This window comes from Aquarana catesbeiana, linkage group LG02 (genome assembly GCF_042186555.1).
Source record: "Aquarana catesbeiana isolate 2022-GZ linkage group LG02, ASM4218655v1, whole genome shotgun sequence".
Classification (NCBI taxonomy): domain Eukaryota; kingdom Metazoa; phylum Chordata; class Amphibia; order Anura; family Ranidae; genus Aquarana; species Aquarana catesbeiana.
The window spans coordinates 518,431,548-518,456,747 of NC_133325.1; the positions used below are offsets into that span (position 1 = coordinate 518,431,548).

General features: G+C 39.3%; 1 protein-coding gene across 1 annotated transcript in view; it reads right to left on the minus strand.

Moving 5' to 3' along the window:
- Nucleotides 1-23,961, minus strand: part of MFSD4A (major facilitator superfamily domain containing 4A) — a 217,474-nt gene extending 193,513 nt beyond the window's left edge. Inside the window, exon 1 of the mRNA XM_073615798.1 lies at nucleotides 23,332-23,961. Within this exon, the coding sequence (XP_073471899.1) occupies nucleotides 23,332-23,561 (230 nt within the window). The 5' untranslated portion in view covers nucleotides 23,562-23,961. The remainder of the gene's footprint in view (nucleotides 1-23,331) is intronic.
- Nucleotides 23,962-25,200: the final 1,239 nt, after the last annotated feature.

The following is a 25,200-nucleotide window of genomic DNA, read 5'->3' on the forward strand; positions in this document are numbered from 1 at the left end:
ATTATGCCTATTTTGGCCTGGGACACTTTTTGTAGTAGCCACTTGTCCAGCAGGATCAGATCAATTCTCGTATACGTACAATGTGAAAAAAAATAGTAATCTTTCTCACTGGCGTGCAGACAACGCCAAGCATCCTATAAATCATGCAAACGTAAAAAATTGGTTAAGGAGGAAGTCCTTTTAGAGGGTGCTGTAGTAGAGTCTATTAGTGGATCAGGAACAATGTTGAAGTCCCTGCACATTATGAGAGACCCTTGTTGTATTTTCTTTACTTTCCGCATGAGCCCATTTAAAAATTTAATTTGGCGTTTGTTAGGGACATATACATTCATCAGAGTATAACAAGTGTTATTTATGTCACAGACGATAATGAGGTAATGTCCTGATGTGTCATTCGTTGCTGAGATTAGGTTGAAGGAAATCGTGTCTTTAACTGCAATCATCACCCCTCTTTTTTTGGCTGTGTTGGAAAAGAAAAAGTTTTGAAATGATTTATGAGTACAATTAGGGGGCGCGTTTTGGTGAAAATGTGTCTCTTGAATGCAAAGCACATCGCACTGAGATGAGTCTGCTTCCTTCCATAGAGAGGCCCTCTTAGCTGGGTGATTTAGGCCATGTGTGTTTATAGAAAGAATTTTAACTGGCATCTTGGTTTTTTAAATGGTGCTTTTGTGTCCGTGTTAAGTGTACTCACTGTTGGAAGCATATGCAGGTTGGCTATGTTCAGCTTTTGTTCGTTTGTTCTGCTTGTTGACGGTCGTATAGGTTCTGTAGTTGTCTTGTCCATGATATGGGTAGTTGTCAAGAGGCTCTGGATAGAATGATAAATATAGTTCTTGTGAAAAAAAGAAAAAAAGAAAAAAGGAAAATAAAACAAAATAGAAGAGCAACATAAACTGGAACTTAAGAGGAGGGTAATGATAACCCTGGTGTAGATCATGTCTGCTCAGGTTTCGGGAGCTTGTGGTGTGGGATAATCTCCAATAGGCGGGGCCCTATATTAGGGCTAGGATTTTGAGGCGTAACATAAAGTCTTAATGTGGGTGATGTCATTTGGAGGCTGAAGCAAGTTGCCACTCAGGGGGAATTTCACTGAAATTCCTGGTGTCAGAGGGAGTAGAATGTTCCTCTGAAGTAATCTTCCATTTTTGGAGCAGTTAGTAGCCTTTGGATGGAGATGTGATCACATGATTCACACCCTCTTTAGTGACCAACAATTTAGTTGGGTAGCCCCATCTATATGTAACGTTGTGGTTCCTTAATGCTTTGGTGATGTTGTTCAGATTTTTGCGTAGTTGCAAGGTGAATTGCGATAGGTCTGCGTAGAATTGTAATTCAGAATATTCAGTGTCAAGTGTTCCCCTTTACGTGTAATTGACATCAGGCATTCTTTTGATTGATAAAAATGCATTCGGAATAACACATCTCTAGGTGCATTTTCTGGAATGAATGAAGGTTTAGGTAACCTATGGATCCTGTCTATAGATACCTCAATGGCAGGAATTTCAGGCATGAGGGTAGTCAGCATTGCATTTGCGTAGGAGCGCAGATCAGAAGGCTGTACCGTTTCAGGAATCCCTCGAATCTTAACATAATTTCTTCTGGATCTATCTTCTAAATCCAATAATTTTGCTGTGATCCATGTTTGTTTTTCTGCAGTATCATGTGCATCTACCAGGTCGTTAATTGTGGCCTATTCCCCCATTCTGGTCTCAATATGATCTACTCTTTCTCCCACTGCAGTTAGTTCTGTGTTAAAATTCCTCATACATGCCATCATGTCAGTATGAAGTGTGCTTCTTAGAGAGATGAGCATGTCTCTAAGTGTAGTGTCTAACACTGGCTGGTTAGATAGCGTGGGGAAGGGGACTATGGAGTCAGGGAGCTCCCTGGTGTCTTCCTGTGAGTCTGCATTAGATCTTACCTCACAGTGCTGTGTCCCTGAGTCATCCATTCTGAAACGTGCCTTGGCTGGGCTTCTGTCAAGCGGTGAGGAGGGTTGTAATGATTCCTCCGGATCAAAAGCTTGTCTGTAGGCATTTGCGTTGCGGCCCTGTGTTTGCTTGTGATCCGACCGTTGTGAGGGAAAGGAGCCGGCGCCATCTTGCTCACAAGGTCGCGGTGGCTGTGTGTAGTAGTCCGTCAGCTTTTTCGGGCGATGCTCCGCTTGCCATTTTCTGGGCATGATGCCGGGTTGTTGGAGGATCAATCCGCTGGTATGAGGGGTATTTGCCGTGCCTCTGGTCGCCGTGAGTCGCTAATTCGTCCCGCTATGTGCTGGAGCTCAGGAGTCACACCGCCATCTCGGTGGAGTCCAAGCCACGCCCATCTACAATGTAATATTAACCTACTGCTTACTGATGTAAGCTAACAATAAATATGCATCAAATAACATAGCATCAAATAACATCAAATGTGTAGTCTTTTGAATTTCATGCCCAGGCTGTTCATAGGGTCTTGACATGCCCATGTAAACACTAACATTTAAATGCCAAAACCTCAGCTAGCCTGAAAGATTGTGTGTGATGTGGGTGGGAGTGGGGGTCTGTAGAGCCTTGACCTAGATTACAATGCAGCGACTTAAAGGTACATGCCATTCAACATATTTTGAGCATGACTGGAGCCCTGAAACCCAGAGCTCTCCAATATTTTATTAGAAATATTGCAATATTTCCCCTATTATTTACTTGCAAACGAGCAATCTGTGCACAAAGAATATTATTAATATCTAATATATCTATATATCACTATTCTTGTATCTCAGAGGCATCTTTGGATGTGTAGCATTCCAATTTGTTAAAGTCTTTGTGTGTAATATGTCAGTGTCCTCTCTCCTAGAGGGTGTGCAAAGGAGAAATGTATCTGTCTTTATCCAAGGCCGCATTTCCAACTTACTTTTAGAAATTAGTTTCTTAGTAGAAATTGAACAATCCTTTTTTCGTACGATGCTTCCAGAAAGGTTGTTTATTGTTCAGAAGGATAAGTAAAGACAAGACTGACATATGGTAACATATGGTATGGTGATGGCCTCAGAAGGAGAGAGAGACATCTGATGCTACATTCTCCAAAGGGTAGGGTTCCTTCCCACCTCCCTTCCTACCTACTATTCAACCCTACTCCATTCTTATACTGTTTCATATTATGTCAGCATTTCCTAGAATAACACCCATTCTTATATGGCTTCAGTCTATAGATACAGTTGTATAACGCCACCCATTGTCCTGACATAATAACTAAGAATAGAAGTACTTACACAGCAAAAGGACATATTTCTGCCCTCTGTCCTGTAACCTTTAGAGACTAACACTAATTACATTATAGCATTCATGTGTTTCATATATATTTTTCAGAAACTTTTATCACTTAGAAGATTTTGAGTTAATTAATATTTTAACAGTGCACTGCATCGGTTTAAAATGTGATATTTTTGATATCCAAGTGAATTTTTAAACCTTATATTTATTTATCTTTTTGATGTAATATGTTAAAAAATAAGGAAAGGGGCAGGAGGCGGAGCCTAGCAGAGCAGACATGCATTGTTAGAGCTCCACACCGCTGAGGAGAGAAGAGAAGGACAAAGCGGAGCCTGCAGGCTCAAAAGGTATCCATTTGAACCTTTTTGCCCCAGGGAACAAACTGTGAAAGTTTGGGCAGGAAATATGGTACTGGGAGGAAACCGTGGCAGAAATAAAAATCACCTCACAAAGAGCTCACAGGCACTCACTGCAGCTGAAGCAGCTCCAGTCACCTCACAAGATACAGCATCAGGGCGCTCTCACAGACAGAAAATGTCACAGCAAGACTCTCCATTTGAGTCAGATACAGAATAAATCCTCTCACAAACTTCTCCACAAGCCTCCTCAGCATCCCCAGTAATATTATTACAATTTGAAAAGATGCTTCATAAGGCTTTAAAACAAACCTCAGACCAAATAACAAAAAGCCTAACCAAAGAAATAAGAGAGCTGGGAAACCGCACCGCAGCCTTAGAAATAAAAATGGATGAAATTGAAATTACAACCCAAGAAAATATAACAGAATTGGAACAATTAAAAAAAGAGAATTTAATACTTCAAACTAAGCTCGAAAATTACGAAAATAGAGCCAGACGTTCAAACTTGCGCATAAGGGGAATACCTGAAACTGTGACAGACCTGCATTCTACTATTACTGCTCTATTACAAGAACTAAAGCCAGATATCCCTATTGAACGTTTAGAACTGGACAGAGTACACAGAGCCCTCACAGCCAAAAAGAAAGATGGACCCCCACGTGATATAATCACAAAATTTCATTATTACAGAACGAAAGAACAAATACTAATTGCTGCAAGAGGAAAAAAAGGAACTTAATTTTCAAGGACACAATTATCAAATTTTTGCTGACCTATCCCAACTTACTATTACTAAAAGACGATCCATGAAACCCCAACTAATGGAACTGCAACGCCACAACATTATGTATCAATGGGGCTTCCCCTTTTCAGTCAGATTTAACTACCAAGGTATAATTTACAGAAGCAGATCAGCAGATGAACTACAACAAACCCTTTTAAAATTAAATCTGACAGAACCCACAAGCAGCAACACTCCCACACGCAGAAGAATGGCGTCATCTTCACCTTCAGGAAGCACCCAGAAAATTTCAGAACAAAATGGGAATCATCATTCTCACAAAAGAGGCCGTTATGCCACATCATCCATGGACCAAGAAGATTCAATGGACTGACATCCTAATTCCTGATATCTCTTCATTTATTATACTAAGAGATGGTTCTCTATAAAAAACCTATATTTATAACTGAATGTAACTGCATTCTGATAGTCACACACTGTGTGGGATCATGTTACATTCCAGTTATATTTCTTATTAATTCTGATTCATATAGCCTTAGAATATATAAGTGAAATAAGAAAATTCTTGTTCAGTTATATATTATCAGGTAATAACAATAGATTTATTACTTTTTAGGACAAATATGTTCAATAATCCAGAAGTAATGGAAGCTTTTTCTTTCTTTTCTTAAAACAAATATATTATTACCTAACTAGTCCCTAGAATTATGTTTTTGTTTATTCTAATCTGAAGCAATACAACCTCAATTTTATGAGTTAACATATCTAAACAGTTACATATGAATAAAATATGTAATTGTTTACTCTAAAAGGGTTAAAATCCCAAAATAATTCAAACTATCTTCATCAATACCAAAGTTATTAACAGTACCTTTCTAACTGAATTATTTAGCCTAGGGCAAGACTAACCATATACAACCACCCTGGAATAAATAATTTCAACAAAAACTATATTCTGCACTCCAATTAATGAAACAACATTTTGATGTCTTTTGACATAGCACTTCTCTCCTGTAAGCGAAAGATCCGTGTACCCCCATTAGCCCTCCTCATTCTCCCAACCATATTATGTGGGAGTGTGAGGAAGGCACTTATTCCCCTGAGAGAGATATTTATTCTCTTTCACGGGTAAATTGTGATTACTTGCAAAAAATAATTTATACAATGTATCATCTAATCTCATATGTTTTTTGTTTACTCTTTACTCCAGAATTCACTGGTTTCTTTTCTATCTATTCATCTCTTCAGTCCACACAGGTTGATCTGCGCGGTCAGCTCTGCATAACAAAAAGTAAGTCAAAACTATTTGATCTATTGCCATGGCACCACTGAATATACTTTCCCTGAATGTTCAATGGAATAAATGTCCCTCAAAAAAGGACCAAAGCCTTCCGTACTTTCCATAACAAGAAGGCTCACATAGTATGCCTCCAAGAAACACACTTCACCAAAGATTCTACTCCAAAATATATTTCTCCTTTTTATCAACAAATTTACACGGCTTCTGCCTGTACCAAGCAAAGGGGAACTCTAATTGCATTTCACCGATCCACACCATTCACCTTATCATCAGAAATTAAAGACCCAGAAGGTAGATACCTGATACTCATGGGTTATATAATGGATACAGCAATCACGGTGATTTCCTACTACGCTCCTAACAAACAACCTACACCATTCCTCTCACATATATTACAAGTGATTAATACACAAAAAATAGGAACAGTGATAATATGTGGGGATTCGAACCAGGTCCTCCTCCCATTTCTAGATAAATCACCTTTTACACCATCCAAAATAACCTCTAGATTACCTTTTTCTCAACTTCTTTCCAAATACAATCTGGTAGATTCATGGAGAGAAAGTAACCCAATGAAAAAGAAATTCACTTATTTCTCGCACCCTCATCAAACCTTCACCAGAATAGATCATATTTTTCTAACAATAGGAATGATACCAGAAATTATTGCATCAGATATAATTCCGATTCCGTGGTCTGACCATAATGCAGTATACACTACTATAGCCTCAGCCATACCAAAAGCGCATGACCCAACGTGGTACTTACCGGACATAATGCTCAAACACCCACTACATCAGATGGCCATTGAACAAGTTTTAAAGGAATACATATCAATTAATAATACAACAGACATCTCCCCAATAACACTGTGGGAAGCTCATAAGCCTGTCTTGCGTGGTACAATACAAAGACAAATGGCACTATTTAAACGGGAACGCAAAAATCTAGCAAAAAAACTAGAACTCAATTTTAATGCAGCCTACATATCATTTCAAGATAATCCATCTCAGAGTACAAAATCTCATCTGGAAAAATCTAGATTGGAATACGATCTATTTCTCACTGAGTCAGTTGATAAATCCCTCAAACGCTCCAAACACAATTTCTACATGAATACAAACAAACCAGGTACATATTTGGCTCGGGCATTAAATTCAACTAACAAATCTTTCAAACCAATACGTTTGAAATTATCAAAAAATGTTTACACTTGTAATCCAGTTAAAATAGTCCATAAATTTCACTCACATCTTGCAACTTTATACAAGACAAACAATGAATTTAATCCTACAGAGGCTGAATCCTTCTTCTCAAAAATAACCTTACCTGAGTTATCTCAGAATCAAAAAAGCAGTTTGGATGAGCCTATAACTATAGATGAAGTTGCTAACGCCATAAAAGACCTAAAACTTAACAAAAGACCAGGCCCAGACGGCTACTCGGCTTTATACTATAAAACATTCTCAGAAATACTCTCTCCCATTCTCACTGAAACTTTTAACAAACTTCTAGATGGACATTCTTTTCGGCAAGAAACACTAATGGCAATTGTTTGTATGATCCCAAAACCCCTTTCTGATGATACTTCCTGTGTGAATTATCGGCCTATCTCTCTGTTAAACCTCAATATTAAATTATTAGCAAAAATAATAGCAAAACGCCTCAATAGCATTACAGGAAAATTAATACATAGAGATCAAGTAGGCTTCATGCCAAATAGACAGGCAGGCGATAATATACGCAGGGCAGTGTTATTGGCACATATTGCTAAAAAACGGAAAATCCCTTTATGTTTTCTATCTCTCGATATTAAGAGGGCATTTGACACAGTATCCTGGCAATATATGCAATATTCATTACAAAAATGGGGTTTTGGACCCCACTTTTTAACATGGATCAAAGCATTATATAATAAACCCAAAGCCTATATAAAATATGCTGGATACAAATCTGAAGCCTTTAATATCGAAAGAGGTACCCGACAGGGTTGCCCATTATCTCCCTTATTATTTGCCCTTATACTCGAACCCATGGCCCAATACATCAGAACAAACCAAACTATAACTGGCATTGAAGTAGGAGGTATTACACACAAATTATGTATATTTGCAGACGATATATTACTTTTTCTATCATCACCACAGGTCTCTGGTCCTAACTTAATACCAGCTCTTGATGGATTTGCAGCCCTATCCGGCCTTATGATTAATCCTAAGAAATGCCTAGTGCTTAATATTTCACTCACAAACATGGAATTGATCCCGGCTAGGGCAGCACTCCCATTCACATGGGCAGAAAAATCAATCCCATATCTTGGAATTCATTTAACAGCATCTCATTCTGACTTATTCTCAACCAATTATCCTCCTGTATTAAGACAGATCACAAATCTAATAAAACAATGGTCGCAACTTCCTTTATCCTGGATAGGGAAGATTAATGCAATCAAAATGACTATTCTACCCAAATTGCTTTATCTATTCAGAGTCCTCCCTATTCCAATTCCTTCCTATTTTTTGAGAATAGTACAAAAAAGAGCAACTTCGTTTATATGGGGCTCTTCTAAACCACGTATACCTATACACACACTACATCTTCCCAAAAATAAAGGAGGCCTGGGATACCCTAATTTTACTAACTACTACAGAGCAGCACATTTGGCCAGTCTGACCAAATACCATGCAAAACAGGAAATCCCATTATGGGTATTTATAGAGGCTTCAGAAAATGACCCTCTATTAATATCAAATTTATTATGGCTTGATCCTAAAGACCGCTTTAAAATTCATAATCCCATAACTAAACACTTCTTATCTCTCTGGGATAAACTAAAAACCAAATATCAGTTACAATCTCCACACAATCCTCTCCTTTCTTTTATCAGAAATCCGGCCTTTTATCCGGCATGGATCTACCCAAATTCTTTTAAAGCTTGGACAACATCAGGCATTCAGACACTAAATGACTTCATAGTATCTAAATCATTCCTTTCATTCCCATCGCTTAGAGAAAAATATGATCTACCAAACTCTGAGATATTTAGATATCTCCAAATCAAAAATTTCTATACACCATTCCTAAAGGGGGATACACCATTATCCCAATTATCCATTTTTGAATCAATCTGTACAAAAGATCCATTTGCTAAAGGTACAATTTCATCACTTTATAATCAATTATATGGAGTAGCAAATCTTAATAGACCCTCTTACGTTCAGAGGTGGGAGGAGGACCTGGGACGAACTTTAGAAGACACGGACTGGTCTAATATATGGCTCACATCTAAGTCATCTTCACCCAACATCTTAGCACTGGAGACAAATTATAAAGTCCTAACTTGCTGGTACCTTGTACCCGCTAGAGTGGCAAAATATTTACCTAATACCTCAGCTCTTTGTTTTCGAGGATGCCCAGAAATAGGCACATATTTACACATATGGTGGACGTGCCCAGTAATCCAAACCTTCTGGAAGGAAGTCTTCGTGATTGCATCTAAAATATTTAAAAAAATAATACAACCAGATCCATATTTAACTTTACTTAATCTAAAACCGGAATGGTTAACACTCTCTCAATTCAAACTTATGATCCAACTAATAACGGCTGCAAAACAAACAGTGGCCAAGGCATGGAAATCTCCTACATTGGTACTAGCAGAAACAATTCACAGAATGAATAATACAATGTCCCATGCTAAGATGGTAGCCATCGATCAAAATCAAATTCCAAAATTTGCAAAACTTTGGCATCCTTGGATAAAACAACAGTTCCTGTCAAATTTCAATGACTCTGTCCTGTTGCCATGGTAACAGATTAAATGACTTACAGAGACACCCATTCTAAGGCTTCAAAGAGAACTAAAAAGAATAATAAACTGACGAGCGGGACAACCTTGTGGACCATACCTCTTCCTTTCAACCCTTTTTCTTCTTTCTCTTTCCTTTTCTCCACCTTACGATTAAAGCTCATTATCAGAATTTATTTGACCTATATACACTCTACTTGTAAACAATATGTATAGTAGGTATAAATCATTTAAATACCTACAAAAGTAACTAAGGAAATGATATATATCTTTAATTTAGGTTTACGTGAACCCAATGTTTAATATTTGAAATTTCATGATATTTACCTATATAAACCCTACTGTAAAACAATGAGCTTACTTTATAGATCCTTGTAAACTTACTTTATGTATCTTTATAACATTGTATACTCAATAAACTTCTTTTGACAAGGAAAAAAAAATAAGGAAAAAGAATTAGAGATACACTATCTGACACACTTTTTAGCAGCTGATATGGTTTACATCTCTAGAGTATGTTATCTCCAAAGAATGTAGCATGATGCTGGAGACAGCTTGTCAGTTACCCAGATTACCTAGGATTCCTCTGGTCCATTCAATCTAAGCGCATTCTGACCTAATGTAAAAACTGGTCAGACACCTTTGGTCAGTTGCCATCTACCTCATGAGCACTCGTGGTGATGCTTTTTGAAGGAACAACAAACCAGAAGATTCACATTTATTTATTTATGGTGTTGGGATTGTCAATTTTGGACTTATATATTTATATATTTTATATATTTATTTGCTTTTTCAATCATTACTTGCTTTGTCTTAATACTATTCACGCCCAATTTGTATTATTCACCTTGACATTTGATTTGTTTATTCTGTTACCCAGATGCTTGGGCACTTTGGGACATTTTGATCTCAGATGTTTTAACCTCTGTGCAGGGGCGGACTTACAACTCATGGGGCCCACGGGCAATAGGAGATTATGGGACCCCTGGGCAATAGGAGAAGATTATGGGGCCCCCGGGCAATAGGAGAAGATTATGGGGCCCCGGGCAATAGGAGATTATGGGGCCCCCAGGCAATAGGAGATTATGGGGCCCCCAGGCAATAAATTATGGGGCCACACTGTATACACACATACACACACATACAGTATACACACAGAGACACACAATATACACACACACACCGTATTCACACACAGAATACACACACACACACTGAAAAGGTACTGGAGAGGCGGGGCAGCTATAATCTTGGGATTTTTTAAAAACACTGATTTTTACATACTGTCCCTGGTTTTATTGAGGCTGACAACCCTGATGGGGCCCCTTAGTGGCATGGGGCCCTCGGGCAGTGCCCGAGTGCCCGAATGGTCAGTCCGCCCCTGCCTCTGTGCAATACTGCAAACATGACAGTAATTGCAAATTAGCTATAAGAAAATATATTATCCTCCCACCAACTATATTATGTGATTATTTTTATTGAATACTTTAGGGATAAGTCAATTTGCCAGGGTTCAATTCCCAGGGGTTTGCTGAATCATGAAGGTCTGTGACAGCTTTGTGTGTAAGGATGATTTTACACACAGAGCTGTCAGATCCCCCCACGCACAGTACACCAAGCACCACTGTCCCCATACACATCTGTCACAGTGCCCCCATCACATCTGTACCAATGCACAAAACATCTGTCACAGTCCCCCATCACATCTGTACCAGTGCACAAAACATCTGCAATAGTGTACCATTGTGACATCAACATCTGTCAGTATCCGCTGGTGGCCACTCAACATCTGTCAGTGTACCAGTGTCCCGCCAACAAAAAAATTAAAGATTCAAAGCGCCCCCCGTCCCCCCGTGCTTGCGTGCAAAGGCTAATGCACATGTCGGTCCTGTACGCATACGTAAACATCGATAGCACCACACATGTGAGGTATCGCCATGCACGTCAGAGCGAGAGCAACAATTCTAGCACCAGACCACCAGTGTAACTCTAAATTGGTAACCAATAAAGGCTTATAAAATGTCAGCTATGGAGATTTTCAATGAAGTTTGACCCCATTTCACAAGCGTGTGCAATTTTAAAGCGTGATATGTTTGGTATCTATTTACCTGGTGCAACACCATATTTTATGTTTTACCAAAAAATGTGGGTATTATATTATCTCTGTTTGCATTAAAATCCATTAAAATGTATATATGTGTTAATGTGTGAAATTGTGTTTGAAAAACTGCTGCGCAAATACCGTGTGACATAAAAATTTGCAAAACTCACCATTTTATTCCTCTAGGGCCTCTGCTACAAAAATATAAGTTTGGGGGTTTTAAGTAATTTTCTAGCAAAAATACAGATTTTTACTTTTAATCAAAAAGTGTCAGAAGAAGGCCTGGTCTTAAAGTGGATAATGGCTGAAGGTGCTATTTGGATGTTGCGCATCTCTATGTGGCCAGGCTGTGAAAAAGTCTCACACATTTGGTATCGCCTTACCCAGGAGGAGTAGCAGAATGTGTTTTGGGGTGTAGTTGCAAGTATACTTATACAAGAACATATTTGGGGGGCACACCATACAATGCGTTTAAATTCAAGATGGTGCTGCTATAAGACCTACAAACAGTACAAAATATTTTACAGCGCACACGTACAAGAATGACATTTCCTGCAGGGCTAATTAAAAACACCTGAACATATTCCAAAAATACGGGGGTTTGGTCACACTATATGGTCATATAGTGCTAAGCCCACTTACTGCGACAGTGGCCACCAGTGTATAGGATGTATCCCCTTCAGTTCTCCCACATAGAGGAGTTCAGCTCCCATGGTTGAGACAAAGGATCTCCCATTCTATTACTTGAGTAGGACCCACTAATTCGGGGTACTTTGTCGCAGTAAGTGGGCTTAGCACTATATGACCATATAGTGTGACCAAACCCCCGTATTTTTTGAATATGTTCAGGTGTTTTTAACTAGCCCTGCAGGAAATGTCATTCTTGTATGTGTGCGCTGTAAAATATTTTGTACTGTTTATAGGTCTTACAGCAGCACCATCTTGAATTTAAATGCATTGTATGGTGTGCCCCCCAAATATGTACTTGTATGTTGTAATAGGCCCTGACCAGGTTTTTGGGCTGGAGCACCCCTCCCCCTCCTCATTACCTCCTATTTAGTGGCCACCAGTGATTAGGATGTATCCCTTTCAGTTCTCCCACATAGAGGAGTTCAGCTCCCATGGTTGAGACAAAGGATCTCCCATTCTATTACTTGAGTAGGACCCACTAATTCGGGGTACTTTGTCGCAGTAAGTGGGCTTAGCACTATATGACCATATAGTGTGACCAAACCCCCGTATTTTTTGAATATGTTCAGGTGTTTTTAACTAGCCCTGCAGGAAATGTCATTCTTGTATGTGTCCGCTGTAAAATATTTTGTACTGTTTGTAGTTCTTATAGCATCACCATCTTGAATTTAAACGCATTGTATGGTGTGCCCCCCAAATATGTTCTTGTATATTGTAATAGGCCCTGACCAGGTCTTTTGGGCTGGAGCACCCCTCCCCCCCCCCTCATTACCTCTTATTTAGTGGCCACCAGTGTATAGGATGTATCCCCTTCAGTTCTCCCACATAGAGGAGTTTAGCTCCCATGGTTGAGACAAAGGATCTTCCATTCTATTACTAGTGTAGGACCCACTAATTCGGGGTACTTTGTCACAGTAAGTGGGCTTAGCACTATATGACCATATAGTGTGACCAAACCCCCGTATTTTTTGAATATGTTCAGGTGTTTTTAACTAGCCCTGCAAGTATACTTATGCCGTGTGTGAGAAATAACTTGTTAATATGAATTTTTTGTGAAAAAATAAATAAATAATGTCTTAATTTTCCAAAGAATTGTGGGAAAAAATTACAACTTAAAAAAACTCGCCATGCCGCTTACTAAATACCCTGGACTGTCTACTTTCCAAAAAGGGGTAATTTGGGGAATATTTGTACTGTCTTGACATGTTAGGGACGCAAGAAATAAGATGGCCCATCAGTACATCAGGTGTAATCAATTATCAATTATTGGCACCATAGCTTGTGGACTTATAACTTTCACACACACCAAATAATATACACTGATTTGGGTTATTTTTACCAAAGAAATGTACCAGTATAAATTTTGGTCAAAATTTATGAAAAGAAATGACTTATTTGCAAAATGTTAGAAAAACACATTTTTTTCAAAATTTTCTGCCTTTTTTCATGTGTAGCGCAAAAAATAAAAACCCAAGTGGTAATTAAATGCCACCAAAAGAAAACTCTATTTGTGTGAAAAAAATGCTAAAAATGTTATTTGGGTACAGTGTTGCATGACTGGGTAATTCTCATTCAAAATGTGAGAGCGCTGAAAGCTGAAAACTGGCCTGAGCAGGAAGGGGGTGAAAGTGCCCAGTATTGAGGTGGTTAAAAGAGACATGGACAGCAGAGAGAGAGATATAATTTTGCCCCTGTACAAATCATTCCTCATCTGGAATATACAGTTCAGTTTTGGGCACCAGTTCTCAAAAAGGATATCAGGGAACTGGAAAAAGTGCAGAGAAGGGCAACCAAACTGATAAGAGGGATGGAGGAACTCGGCTATGAGGAAAGATTAGAGGAATTGAATTTATTCACTCTTGAGAAGAGGAGAATAAGCCCTCATTCACACTGAAAGCATTTCAATCAGACTTCAGGGGCAACTTGAAAAACATCTGTGCGGATTCATGCACACATGTCTATTTAAATCGCCCCTGAAGTTGCAAAAAGCAGTGCAGGATATACTTTTGGAAATCGGTGCGGTGCCGCAAATTTGACGTCGCTCCGATTGGAACACTTATTATTATTCTTATTGCTGGCAATAGGCTAAGATTTGACATGCGATTTGACCTGTCAAATCGCATGTCAAATTGCGCTAATGTGATAAATACATAAGTGGTTCATGTACATGTAGTGAACTCTGTGTAGAGTTATTCACCTTAAGGTCATCCCAGAGGTCAAGAGGGCATTCTTTTTGTCTGGAGGAAAAGAGATTTAATCTCCAAATACGGAAAGTATTCTTCACAGTAAGAGCTGTGAAAATGTGGAATATCTCCCTCAATAGCTGGTTCTGGCCAGCTCAGTAAATAGTTTAAAAAAAGGCCTGGATTCTTTCCTAAATGTACATATTATAACTTGTTACTATTATTTATAGGTAAAGTTGATCCAGGGATTATTGTGCCTTCTTGTGGAAATCAGGAAAGATCCCCCCCCACTATAGCAAATTGGATCATGATTTATTATTTTTTTTCCCTTCCTCTGGATCAACTGTGGGTATAGGATAGTGCATATGGATGTTTTCTATTTACATAGTTACATAGTTAATCAGGTTGAAAAAAAACACAAGTCCATCTAGTTCAACCAAAAAAAATAAAAAATTTGTGTGTGTTTTTTATATGTTCGTTTAAGGATGGACTAGTGTCTTTTTTCAACTAGATTAACAATGTAACTTTGAAATGACCAAACTCTGTAATATGAGGACCTACTTAATCTAACCAATCAAATTGTATCCAATCAGGCAGGCCCTTGCACCACACATTTGTTGGTAAATCTAAAGGAGATTGTAAAATTAGATATCAACACGTGTAGTAATCTTAACAGTGTCTGCATCAGCCCTGGATCCTATGTAATCAGCAATCAAGGGGTATGTGAGTACTACCTGCAGCTGAACAAGCCTGCTGTGGTCTACAAAAGCCCTCAAAAGCATCCCTGAGGGCCTGTTCACACTGGTGCGACAAGCGTTCCGACTTCGAGAGCACAAGTCAAAATCAATGGTTCCCTATTAGAGCCCTCTTAACTGGTCCGGCTTGTGTCGGTCTAAATTTTGAAAAGGTTCCTGGACTACTTTGGTCGACTTGGGTGCGATTTAAACCCATAGAATTGAATGGAAGTCGCATCTAAGTCGGATTAGCATCTGACTTGTGACATGCGACTTGTGCTCAGAAGCAATGCTCATTTAGCAATGTTAAATGTATTGGAAAAAAAATGGTGTGCCCCCCTCAGATCCATACCAGACCTAAGATTTTAAGCGTGCCTGCAGGTCGGGCGGACTCGATGTCCGCCGGCAACCTGCGATCACCTAGCACAGGGGCAGAACGGGGCTCTACCTGTGTAAACAAGCGGATCCCCGTTCTGACAGTGATCAGGAACAGTGATCTCTGTCATGTCACTGCTAGCCCTTCCCCCCTACAGTTAGAACACGCTGAGGGAACACACTTAAATCATTGATCGTCCCCTAGTGTTAACCCCTTCCCTACCAGTGTAATTTTTACATTGATCAGTGCATTTTTATAGCAATGTAATAATGTCACTGGTCCCCAAAAAGTGTCATTTGGGGTCAGATTTGTCCGCCGCAATGTTGAAATCCCCCCTAAAAAAATCGCAGATCGCCGCCATTACTAGTAAAAACAATAAAAAAATAAAAGTCCCTAAATCTATCCCATAGTTTGTAGACGCGATAAGTTTTGCGCAAACCAATCAATATATGCCTATTGCGATTTTTTTTTTTTCTTACCAGAAATATGGAGAAGAATATATATTGGCCTAAACTGATGAAGAAATTTGTTTTTTTATTTATAATTTTTTTTTGGATATGTATTATAGCAAAAAGTAAAAAAAAAAAAATGTTTTTTTTCCAAAATTGTTACTCTTTGTTCGCTTATAGCGCAAAAAATAAAAACCACGGAGGTGATCAAATACCACCAAAAGAAAGCTCTATTTGTGGGAAAAAAAGGATGTCAATCTTGTTTGGGTACAACGTTGTGCCACCACGCAATTGTCAGTTAAATCAACGCAGTGCCGTATCGCAAAAAATGGCCTGGTCATTAGGGGGCAAATCCTTCCTGGGCTGAAGTGGCAGACCAGGACCAGGAAAGGGAGGGACAAGCAAGTGGCCCCCCTCCTTAACCATATCAGGCCACATGCCCTCAACATGGGGCTCTGCCTCCCCACCCCAAAGCACCTTGTCCCCATGTTTATGGGGACAACAGTCTCCTCCTCAAAACCTTGTGGGGGTCTGCAGGCAGGGGGCTTATTAGAATCTGGAAGCCCCCTTTAAGAAAGCCAACCCCCAGAACCTGGTCCCCCCTATGTGAATTCACCCAAAAAAAACAGTGTAGTATAACAAAAAACATGAGGCAGTTTTTGATAAGTCCTTTATTAAAAATTAATAATGTCTCCCAGTGTAATTCCAATGTCAATCACAATGTCTAACTCCACTGCCGCCAAAAACTAAACAAAACAAAAAATGCTCCTCCCCCGACGAATGCCCTCACCATTCTGGTAGCTCCCATATCTAACAGTTCTTATATAGCTATGGGGGCTATGGGGCGTGGCCATATGGTGATGTAACCCAGAGACCCCTCCCCCTTGTGACGCCACAGACCCGGGCATGATGGGTGCGTGACATCACACAGGGGTGGGAGCTGACAGAATGGCAGGAACCAATGTGGGAGGAGAAGTTTTTTTTCAGTGGGGAGGCGGCCGCGGAGGAAGACATCGTGATTGAGATGGGAGCTATCACAGGGGACATTAGTAATTTTTAATAAAGGACTTGTCAAAAATCATCTCATGTTTTTATTACACTACAAACTTTTTTTTTGGGGTGAATGGGTAGGGGTGCTTTGTACCCCATACTCATTCACGGGGGGGGGGCAGGATCTTTAATAACAGCCCAGGATTCTGGAGAAGAGGTACCTTGTCCAACATGTGGACAAGGTACTTTTGGGTTCCCCCTGCAACAAAGCACCCACCCCCCATGTTGAATGCATATGGTCTGGTTCAGGAAGGGGGAAGGGGCGCTTGATCGCCCCCTTTCCTGACCTGCCAGGCTGCATGCTCGGATAAAGGCCTGGTATGGTTTTTGAGGGGGACCCCATGCCATTTTTTTTTTTTTTTTTGGCGTGGGGTTTCCTCTTAAAATCCATACCAGACTGAAGGGTCTGGTATGGTCTAAGGGGGAACCTCATGCATTTTTTAAAAATTTTGGCGTGGGGCCTGATATGGATTGGTGAATGGGTAGGGGTGCTATGTACCCCATACTCATTCACATAGGGGGGGTCAGAATCTTTAACAACAGCCCAGGGTTGTGGGGTAGAGGCCCTTGTCCCTGTCAACATGGGGACAAGGTGCTTTGGGGTGGGGGGGATCCCCCTGCCCCAAAGCACCCACCCCCCTATGTTGAGGGCATGTGGCCTGGTATGGTTCAGGAGGGGGGTGTTCGCTCACCCCCTTTCCTGACCTGCCAGGCTGAATGCTCGGATATGCCATTTTTTTTTATTGTGGTGTGGGGTTTCCCCTCAAAATCCATACCAGACTGAAGGGTCTAGTATGGTCTTAGGGGGGACCCTACGCATTTTTTTTTTATTGTGGCGTGGGGCCTGGTATGGATTGGGGGGGACACCACGCCTTTTTTTCTGATATATTTGGCGTGAGGTTTCATCCATTCTAGACCCAAAGGAATTGTTTTGATTGGTCAAAGGACAAGTCGCACTCATCTCAATGTCAGATCAAGATTGGATCCTGTTCATTAAAGTCACATGGAAGTCAGATCTGAAGTCGCAGGGCAAAGTCGGATCGGAAGTCGTGCGGCTTTCGTGTCGGATCACTGTGAACATGGCCTGAGGCAGCTACCACCACCACTGCTCCTCCTTTTATGAGTCAGAGGAACTTTGGTCAAGAGGGGATAACACCACCATCAGGAAATGTAGAAAGGTGCAAAGACCTCCTCAAAATGCTGCATTTTGGGCTTCAGCTGGGATGGTGACAGTATATTGCCCATTTTACCCAAGTATCGGTGTCCAATAGGATGGTGACCCAATAGAGGACCTTCTTTTCCATGCCTGTAATCTTGGAGTCCTTACCCAGGCATTTGAGCATTAAAGAACCAATTTGTGAAAAGTCCCTGCAGCTGAGGACTTTCAAGTCCTTGATATTGCCAAGAAAAAGAGTCTTTAACAATCTCACCCCACCCACATACAACTTCTCGGGTTATCCACCTCCCATATATTGCTTGAAAGATAAATTTCAACTAGAAAAGGTACAATTTCTGGGGAAATTGTGAAAGTGTTCTTGCCTCTACAACTGGAGTGGGCGGAGTAACTGGGTGGGGTGGAGTGGCTTGAGTAACTGTGAAAAGTGTTAAAAAGCTTAATATTTTAAAAAGTATAAATAGTAGTAAAAAAGTTCCATCATTCGCTGAAAGAGCTGAACATTTTTTTCAAAAGTAATTTTTTTTTTCAAAAATGAATTTTTTTTAATCAAAAATGATTTTTTTTTCTTCAAAAATGATTTTTTTTTTCAAAAGTAATTTTTTTTTTCAAAGGTAATTTTTTTTTTCAAAAATGAATTTTTTTATTTCAAAAATAATTTTTTTTTCGAAATTATTATTTTTTTTAAAGTAATTTTTTTTTCAAAAATAATTTTTTTTTTTTTTAAATAATTTTTTTTTTTCAAAAATATTTTTTTTTCAAAAATAATTTTTTTTTAAAAGTAATTTTTTTTTCAAAAATATTTTTTTTTTCAAAAATGTTTTTTTTTTTTTCAAAAATGATTTTTTTTTTTCAAAAATTATTTTTTTACTTTTTTCAAAAATTATTTTTTTTTTTCAAAAATATTTTTTTTTTTACATGGGGCTGTCATAATGTTTTGGCTGATCATGGGGTGGTCATAATGTTTTGGCTGATCATGGGGTTGTCAGCTTTTGTCACTTCCCACTCTAGTTTTGAACATTTCGCCATTCATTCCTATGGGACCAATTTCGCCGCAAAAACGTCATTTCGTGGACCATTCGGCAAAACATTCCACAAAGTAATAACACACCAATCGGTAATTTTTTTTTTCAAAAATGAATTTTTTTATTTCAAAAATAATTTTTTTTTCGAAATTATTATTTTTTTTAAAGTAATTTTTTTTTCAAAAATAATTTTTTTTTTTTTTAAATAATTTTTTTTTTCAAAAATATTTTTTTTTCAAAAATAATTTTTTTTTAAAAGTAATTTTTTTTTCAAAAATATTTTTTTTTTCAAAAATGTTTTTTTTTTTTTCAAAAATGATTTTTTTTTTTCAAAAATTATTTTTTTACTTTTTTCAAAAATTATTTTTTTTTTTCAAAAATATTTTTTTTTTTACATGGGGCTGTCATAATGTTTTGGCTGATCATGGGGTGGTCATAATGTTTTGGCTGATCATGGGGTTGTCAGCTTTTGTCACTTCCCACTCTAGTTTTGAACATTTCGCCATTCATTCCTATGGGACCAATTTCGCCGCAAAAACGTCATTTCGTGGACCATTCGGCAAAACATTCCACAAAGTAATAACACACCAATCGGGAACAATCCGCTCGTTTCGGTATATTATTTGTCTCTGTAGTGTGAAAACTGTGGGAGGAGTCTACAAGCATTATCAAGTCTAGCAGATGAAGTCACATGCATTTGGAGTGTCTCAGCATCTTGTGTTTACAACCACTGTTTCCTAGCAACGCTCATGCCCTGTTTATGCTTCCCAAATACTGCTTCATCAAAACTGCCCCATCAGAATTACCCCATCAAAACTGCCCCATCATATTCCTCTATTATAAATCAGTACATGGTGTGTCTGTCCCCTCCCCCGGGCTCTGTAATCAGCTGAGATGCTCCAGCCACCTTCCCCCCTGTGTATAACAGAAGCTTTGGTAACCATGGCAACAAAACAAACACTAACAGTACACTCTGATTAATGGCTAAAATTTCCTGAAATGACCTCTAAACAAATGGCCGTATTTTAAAAACTATACATCCTACAGCGAAGATCTTTATATTGTGAGAATCACAAGACCCAGACCTAGATTTTGATGTATAGTATGTCTCTGAAATATTAAAAATGAAGGCACAGTCGCAGTTTAGAAATTGCCCTTCAAATTTGGAGGGGGCTAGAGTGTAGTTTCAATGAATGTCAATGGACGGCGTGAGTTGCAAACAAATGGTCATATTGTGAAAACTATCAGGACTATGGCTTAGCCGTGGACATGTTTAGTGGCAGCAGGGATAGCTGAACGTTTTGATATAAGATTTGTGTAGGTGGGCTTGAAAATGAGGGAGTGGCGGCAGTTTAGAAATCATGTTCTGATTTTCCAGCTTTTGTCATCTCCCACTCTAGTTTCCCCATTCATTCCTATGGGACCAATTTCGCCGCAAAAACGACGATATTTCGTGAACCATTCGGCGAAACGTTCCACAAAGTAATAGCACACCATTCGGGAACAATCCGCACGTTTCGGTATATTACTTGTCTATGTAGTGTAAAAACTGTGGGAGGAGTTAGGGTGGTAAATTTGGCTATAATAATAAGAATAATATATATGTGAGATAACAGTAAGTGGTCTTGCTATGCAAGAACACTTAATAAGTATGTAGAATAGTTAATTAGACACCAGAACCAGTTAAATTAAGCAAGCAAAATGAATAAATGACAGGCCAATAAGATCTTTATGTGTATGGGCACCATTAAATTTAACAACAAATACATATTACAAGATCTTAGGTTTTAGGATATAAACTGAATGGATAACTTTGGTACGCCTTCACACTAAATAGTTGTTAAAACATACATACAACATGAATAAATGTATGAGGAATGTACAATCAGATTGTGCTCTGTTGTGGCCACCTTGATGATAAATCAACTAAGTTGTCTGCATTTGTGAATTATCTTTCTAAGTGCCGGTTCACACTGGTGCGATGCGAGAACACTGTGAATCCACTGCGTGTTCCCGCATCGCATGTCAGTTCACACTGCCATATGCGAATCGCTGGGGAGTGTCAATACATTGTTAACGACACCCCCCAGTTCAGCTCGCATATCGCACTGCGAACTGACAGTTCGGACATGAAACGGATCGCATATGTGTGAACACACATGTGATCCGATTCTGGTCCGAACAGAAAAAAGGGTCCTGTGCGTGTTTGCACCGAATGCGGTGCGATATCAGCCATACTATCTCTATGGCTAATATCGCACCACGCAGACATCGCATGTAATGTGAACAGCAGTGCGCTGCGAATTACATGCGATGTCTGTGCGATGTTTGGCATCGCACCAGTGTGAACCGGCACTCAATTGATATTTTCTACACTGTTTTTTTTACTTATTTATGGGTTCATTTTTTTTTTTTTGCTTTACAGAAGTTATCTGCAACTAAAGCTACAAATGCTTTATTTCCTGAAATCCTGCTTTTAGGGCTCGTTCACAGTAAAATGTGTGCATGCTGGTGTGTGGTGCAAGAGTGCAGTGAGTGAGGAGATTTGATAAATTGTTACAACGCATCATACTGTTTGCTATTTTTTAACTGACGCTCGGTTCACACTGGGGCGACTTGTCAGGCGACCTAGTCGCCTGACAAGTCGCCTCCCGTTCTGTGCTATGGAACCGTTCTAATCGGAGCGACGCAAGTCGCTCCGACTTAGAAAAAGGTTCCTGTATTACTTTGGGGGCGACTTGGGGCGACTTGCATAGACTTCTATGCAGAAGTCGTCTCGCAAGTCGCCCCGGCAGTCGTTTGCAGGTCGCCTCGCTGAGGCGACCTGCAAGTCGTGCCGCCCATGTGTGAACCGAGCCTTAGGTGCCAGAAAAGCACACTCCATTTAAAGTTGTATTGGGGGTTATTTACTAAAGGCAAATTCACTTTGCACTACAAATGCACTGCAAGTGCACTTGGAAGTCAGGGTTGCCAACCTCCTGCAGCATTTTTTACTGACAAAACCTGGGAAATTTACTGGCGGAGCATATTTTTTACTGACAACCTGAGAAATTACAGAACTTATACTGAAAACTAACACAGTGAATATCTGAACAGTATAAACATGATGTGGAAACAATGACAATACCTATAACAAAGTAATTTACTTGATTTAAACTTAAAAAGTCAACACAACATGAAATTATCAGCCCCTGATATTTACTGGCAGTTGTAAAAAAAATTGCTGATTTTTACAAACTGTCAGTAAATTTACTGGCGGTTGGCAACCCTGTTGGAAGTGCAGTCACTGTAGATCCAAGGGGGACATGCAAGGGAAATAAAAAACAGCATTTTAGCTTGCACATGATTGGATGATAAAATCAGTAGAGCTTACGCTCATTTCAGATCTACCCATCAGATTTACAGCGACTGCACTTCCAAATGGACTTGTAGTGCAAAGTGGATTTGCCTTTCGTAAATAACCCCCAGTATGTCACGCTGCGGTGCCATGCATTGTGCTGCATAAAAATACGCTGAACCTCAACACAGCAACGTGGCATTAACAGGGCCTATACAAAATACTTATATAATTAATTATAATAAATAATTTAAAAACGAATATTATTTTATTGAAAGTGTAGTTGATGATTTGTATAGACTTCCAGCAGAGGTAATGAGTCAGTCAACAGTAAGTGGATTCAAACATGCTTGGGACAAAGATCAATCTATACTAAGACAAAAAAAAAAATTAAAACAGAAACAAACAAAAAAAAAAAAACATATATATTTACATATATAAACACACATGTTTATATGTGTGCATATACACACACACACACACGTATAAAATACTCAATGGACCATTCGGTCTTTTTTCTGCCATCACTCTTCTACATTTCTAATTGTTTTCTATGAGCACCTTGTGTCAAGCCTAAGTTGATCTATGCAGATCAATGGTGAACAAACGCTTATTCTCACTCTAATGTCAACAGATCATCGTGAAAGTCACCGGTATTGTTTTTGCACAAGACAAACAGTATTTTTGTTGCATCAATTTTAAATTTAGCATGATTAAATTTGGTACACTGGTAGAAATGAAGTACTCACGACTTTTTAAAGGCTCCCCCCAAAGTACTCCCCACCAGGATGCAGAACTGCTGGGCGAAGAAGACCCAGGTGATGTCCTGCAGACTGCTATGTGTCAGGCATCTCAGGTCTAGTATAGTTGGTCCCAGAAATGCGATGCATAATCCAAAACTGAAGAAGACACTCCAATAGGTTATGGTAGTCCGCAAGTGCCTCCTAAAGAGAGCAAGGAGGTTTTCATCCCACCACATGTTCCCTTGTCCCCAAACAGGGGAACAGGTGGAGGCACCAGACAGCAGGCACACAGCACTTGTGACTTGGCAGAGAAAAGCTTTAGTGAGGGAGGAGAGCAACTACTGAGATCCTTTATTGCTCCATGTTCTCTCCCAGTAAGTAAATGTTATCAAACAATCCTGCTGCCGACTGAACTCTTCACACTTCTTGTTTGTACTTCCCATGCAGTCTCTCTTCTTTTGTCCATGTATTTTCTTTGGCTGACAGTGAGAGTGACTATTACTTCCACCTCACGTTACTCACTGCAGCCTTTATATCGTTTTCTTCATTTGAGTGGAGTTTTTAACAAGAGGTGTGAGAAGGAAAAGAGCCACCCAGAGACTGCTAGGGAAGGGACATGGGCTGGAGGGCACGAAGGCAGGGTACAGGATGTCTACAACAATCACATATTCCCCTCCCTTCTAAGCCTATTCACACTTGTGCTTCTAGAGGGCACACAGATTCCTATCTGAACCGTGCAGTTTAATACTAATCGAAGCCTAGGTTCACACTAGTGCGGCTGCATAATCATGCGTTTTCAGTGCATTTCTCTAGTGCGTTTGTGCATGTTTTTATACAGGTGTTTTTCATGCTTCATGTGTTTTTTTTTTTGAAGGATGAGGAGACTGTATTTTAAACACAAAACTCTACCAAAAATGCACTTTACGTGCATTTTATATCAACTTTCTATGAGCTCCCATATTAACCATTTGCCATCCAGGCTAATTCTGACATTTCTCTCCTACATGTAAAATTCATCATTTTTTGACTAGAAAATTACATAGAACCCCCAAACATTATCAATGTTTTTTTTTTTTTTTTTAGCAAAGACCCTAGAGAATATAATGGCGGTCATTGCAACTTTTTATCTCGCACAGTATTTGCACAGCAATTTTTCAAACAGTTGTTTTTTTTTGGAAAAAAAAAACAGTTTCATGCTTTAATGGTTTGAACACTGTTTTCATATGTGGGTGGGACTTATTTATTTTATTTATTTAAGGTACTTATATAGCGCCGTCAATTTACGCAGCGCTTTACATATACATTGTACATTCACATCGGTCCCTACTCTCAAGGAGCTTACAATCTAATGTCCCTAACTCACATTCATATACTAGGGCCAATTTAGATAGAAGCCAATTAACCTACCAGCATGTCTTTGGAGTGTGGGAGGAAACCGGAGTACCCGGAGGAAACCCACGCAGGCACAGGGAGAACATGCAAACTCCAGGCAGGTAGTGTCATGGTTGGGATTTGAACCAGCGACCCTTTTTACTGTTAGGCAAGAGTGCTACCCACTACACCACTGTGCCGCCCACTTACGTATGCGTTCACTTCTGCATGCGAGCACACAGGGACAGGGGCGCTTTACATTTTTTTTTTTTTTTTTTTTTATTGTTAATTTTACTTTTCTTTTTTTAGTTTGACACTTTTAAAAAATGTAAACATCCCTTGTAATAGGAATATGGCATGATCGGTCCTCTTTACAGTGAGATATGGGGTCAATAAGACCCCACATCTCATCTCTAGGCTGGGAAGCCTGAAATTAAAAAAAAAATAAACGATCTCAGATTCCCAGCCGAGGCAGCGCCATTTGTTTGAATGCAGAGGCCAGGC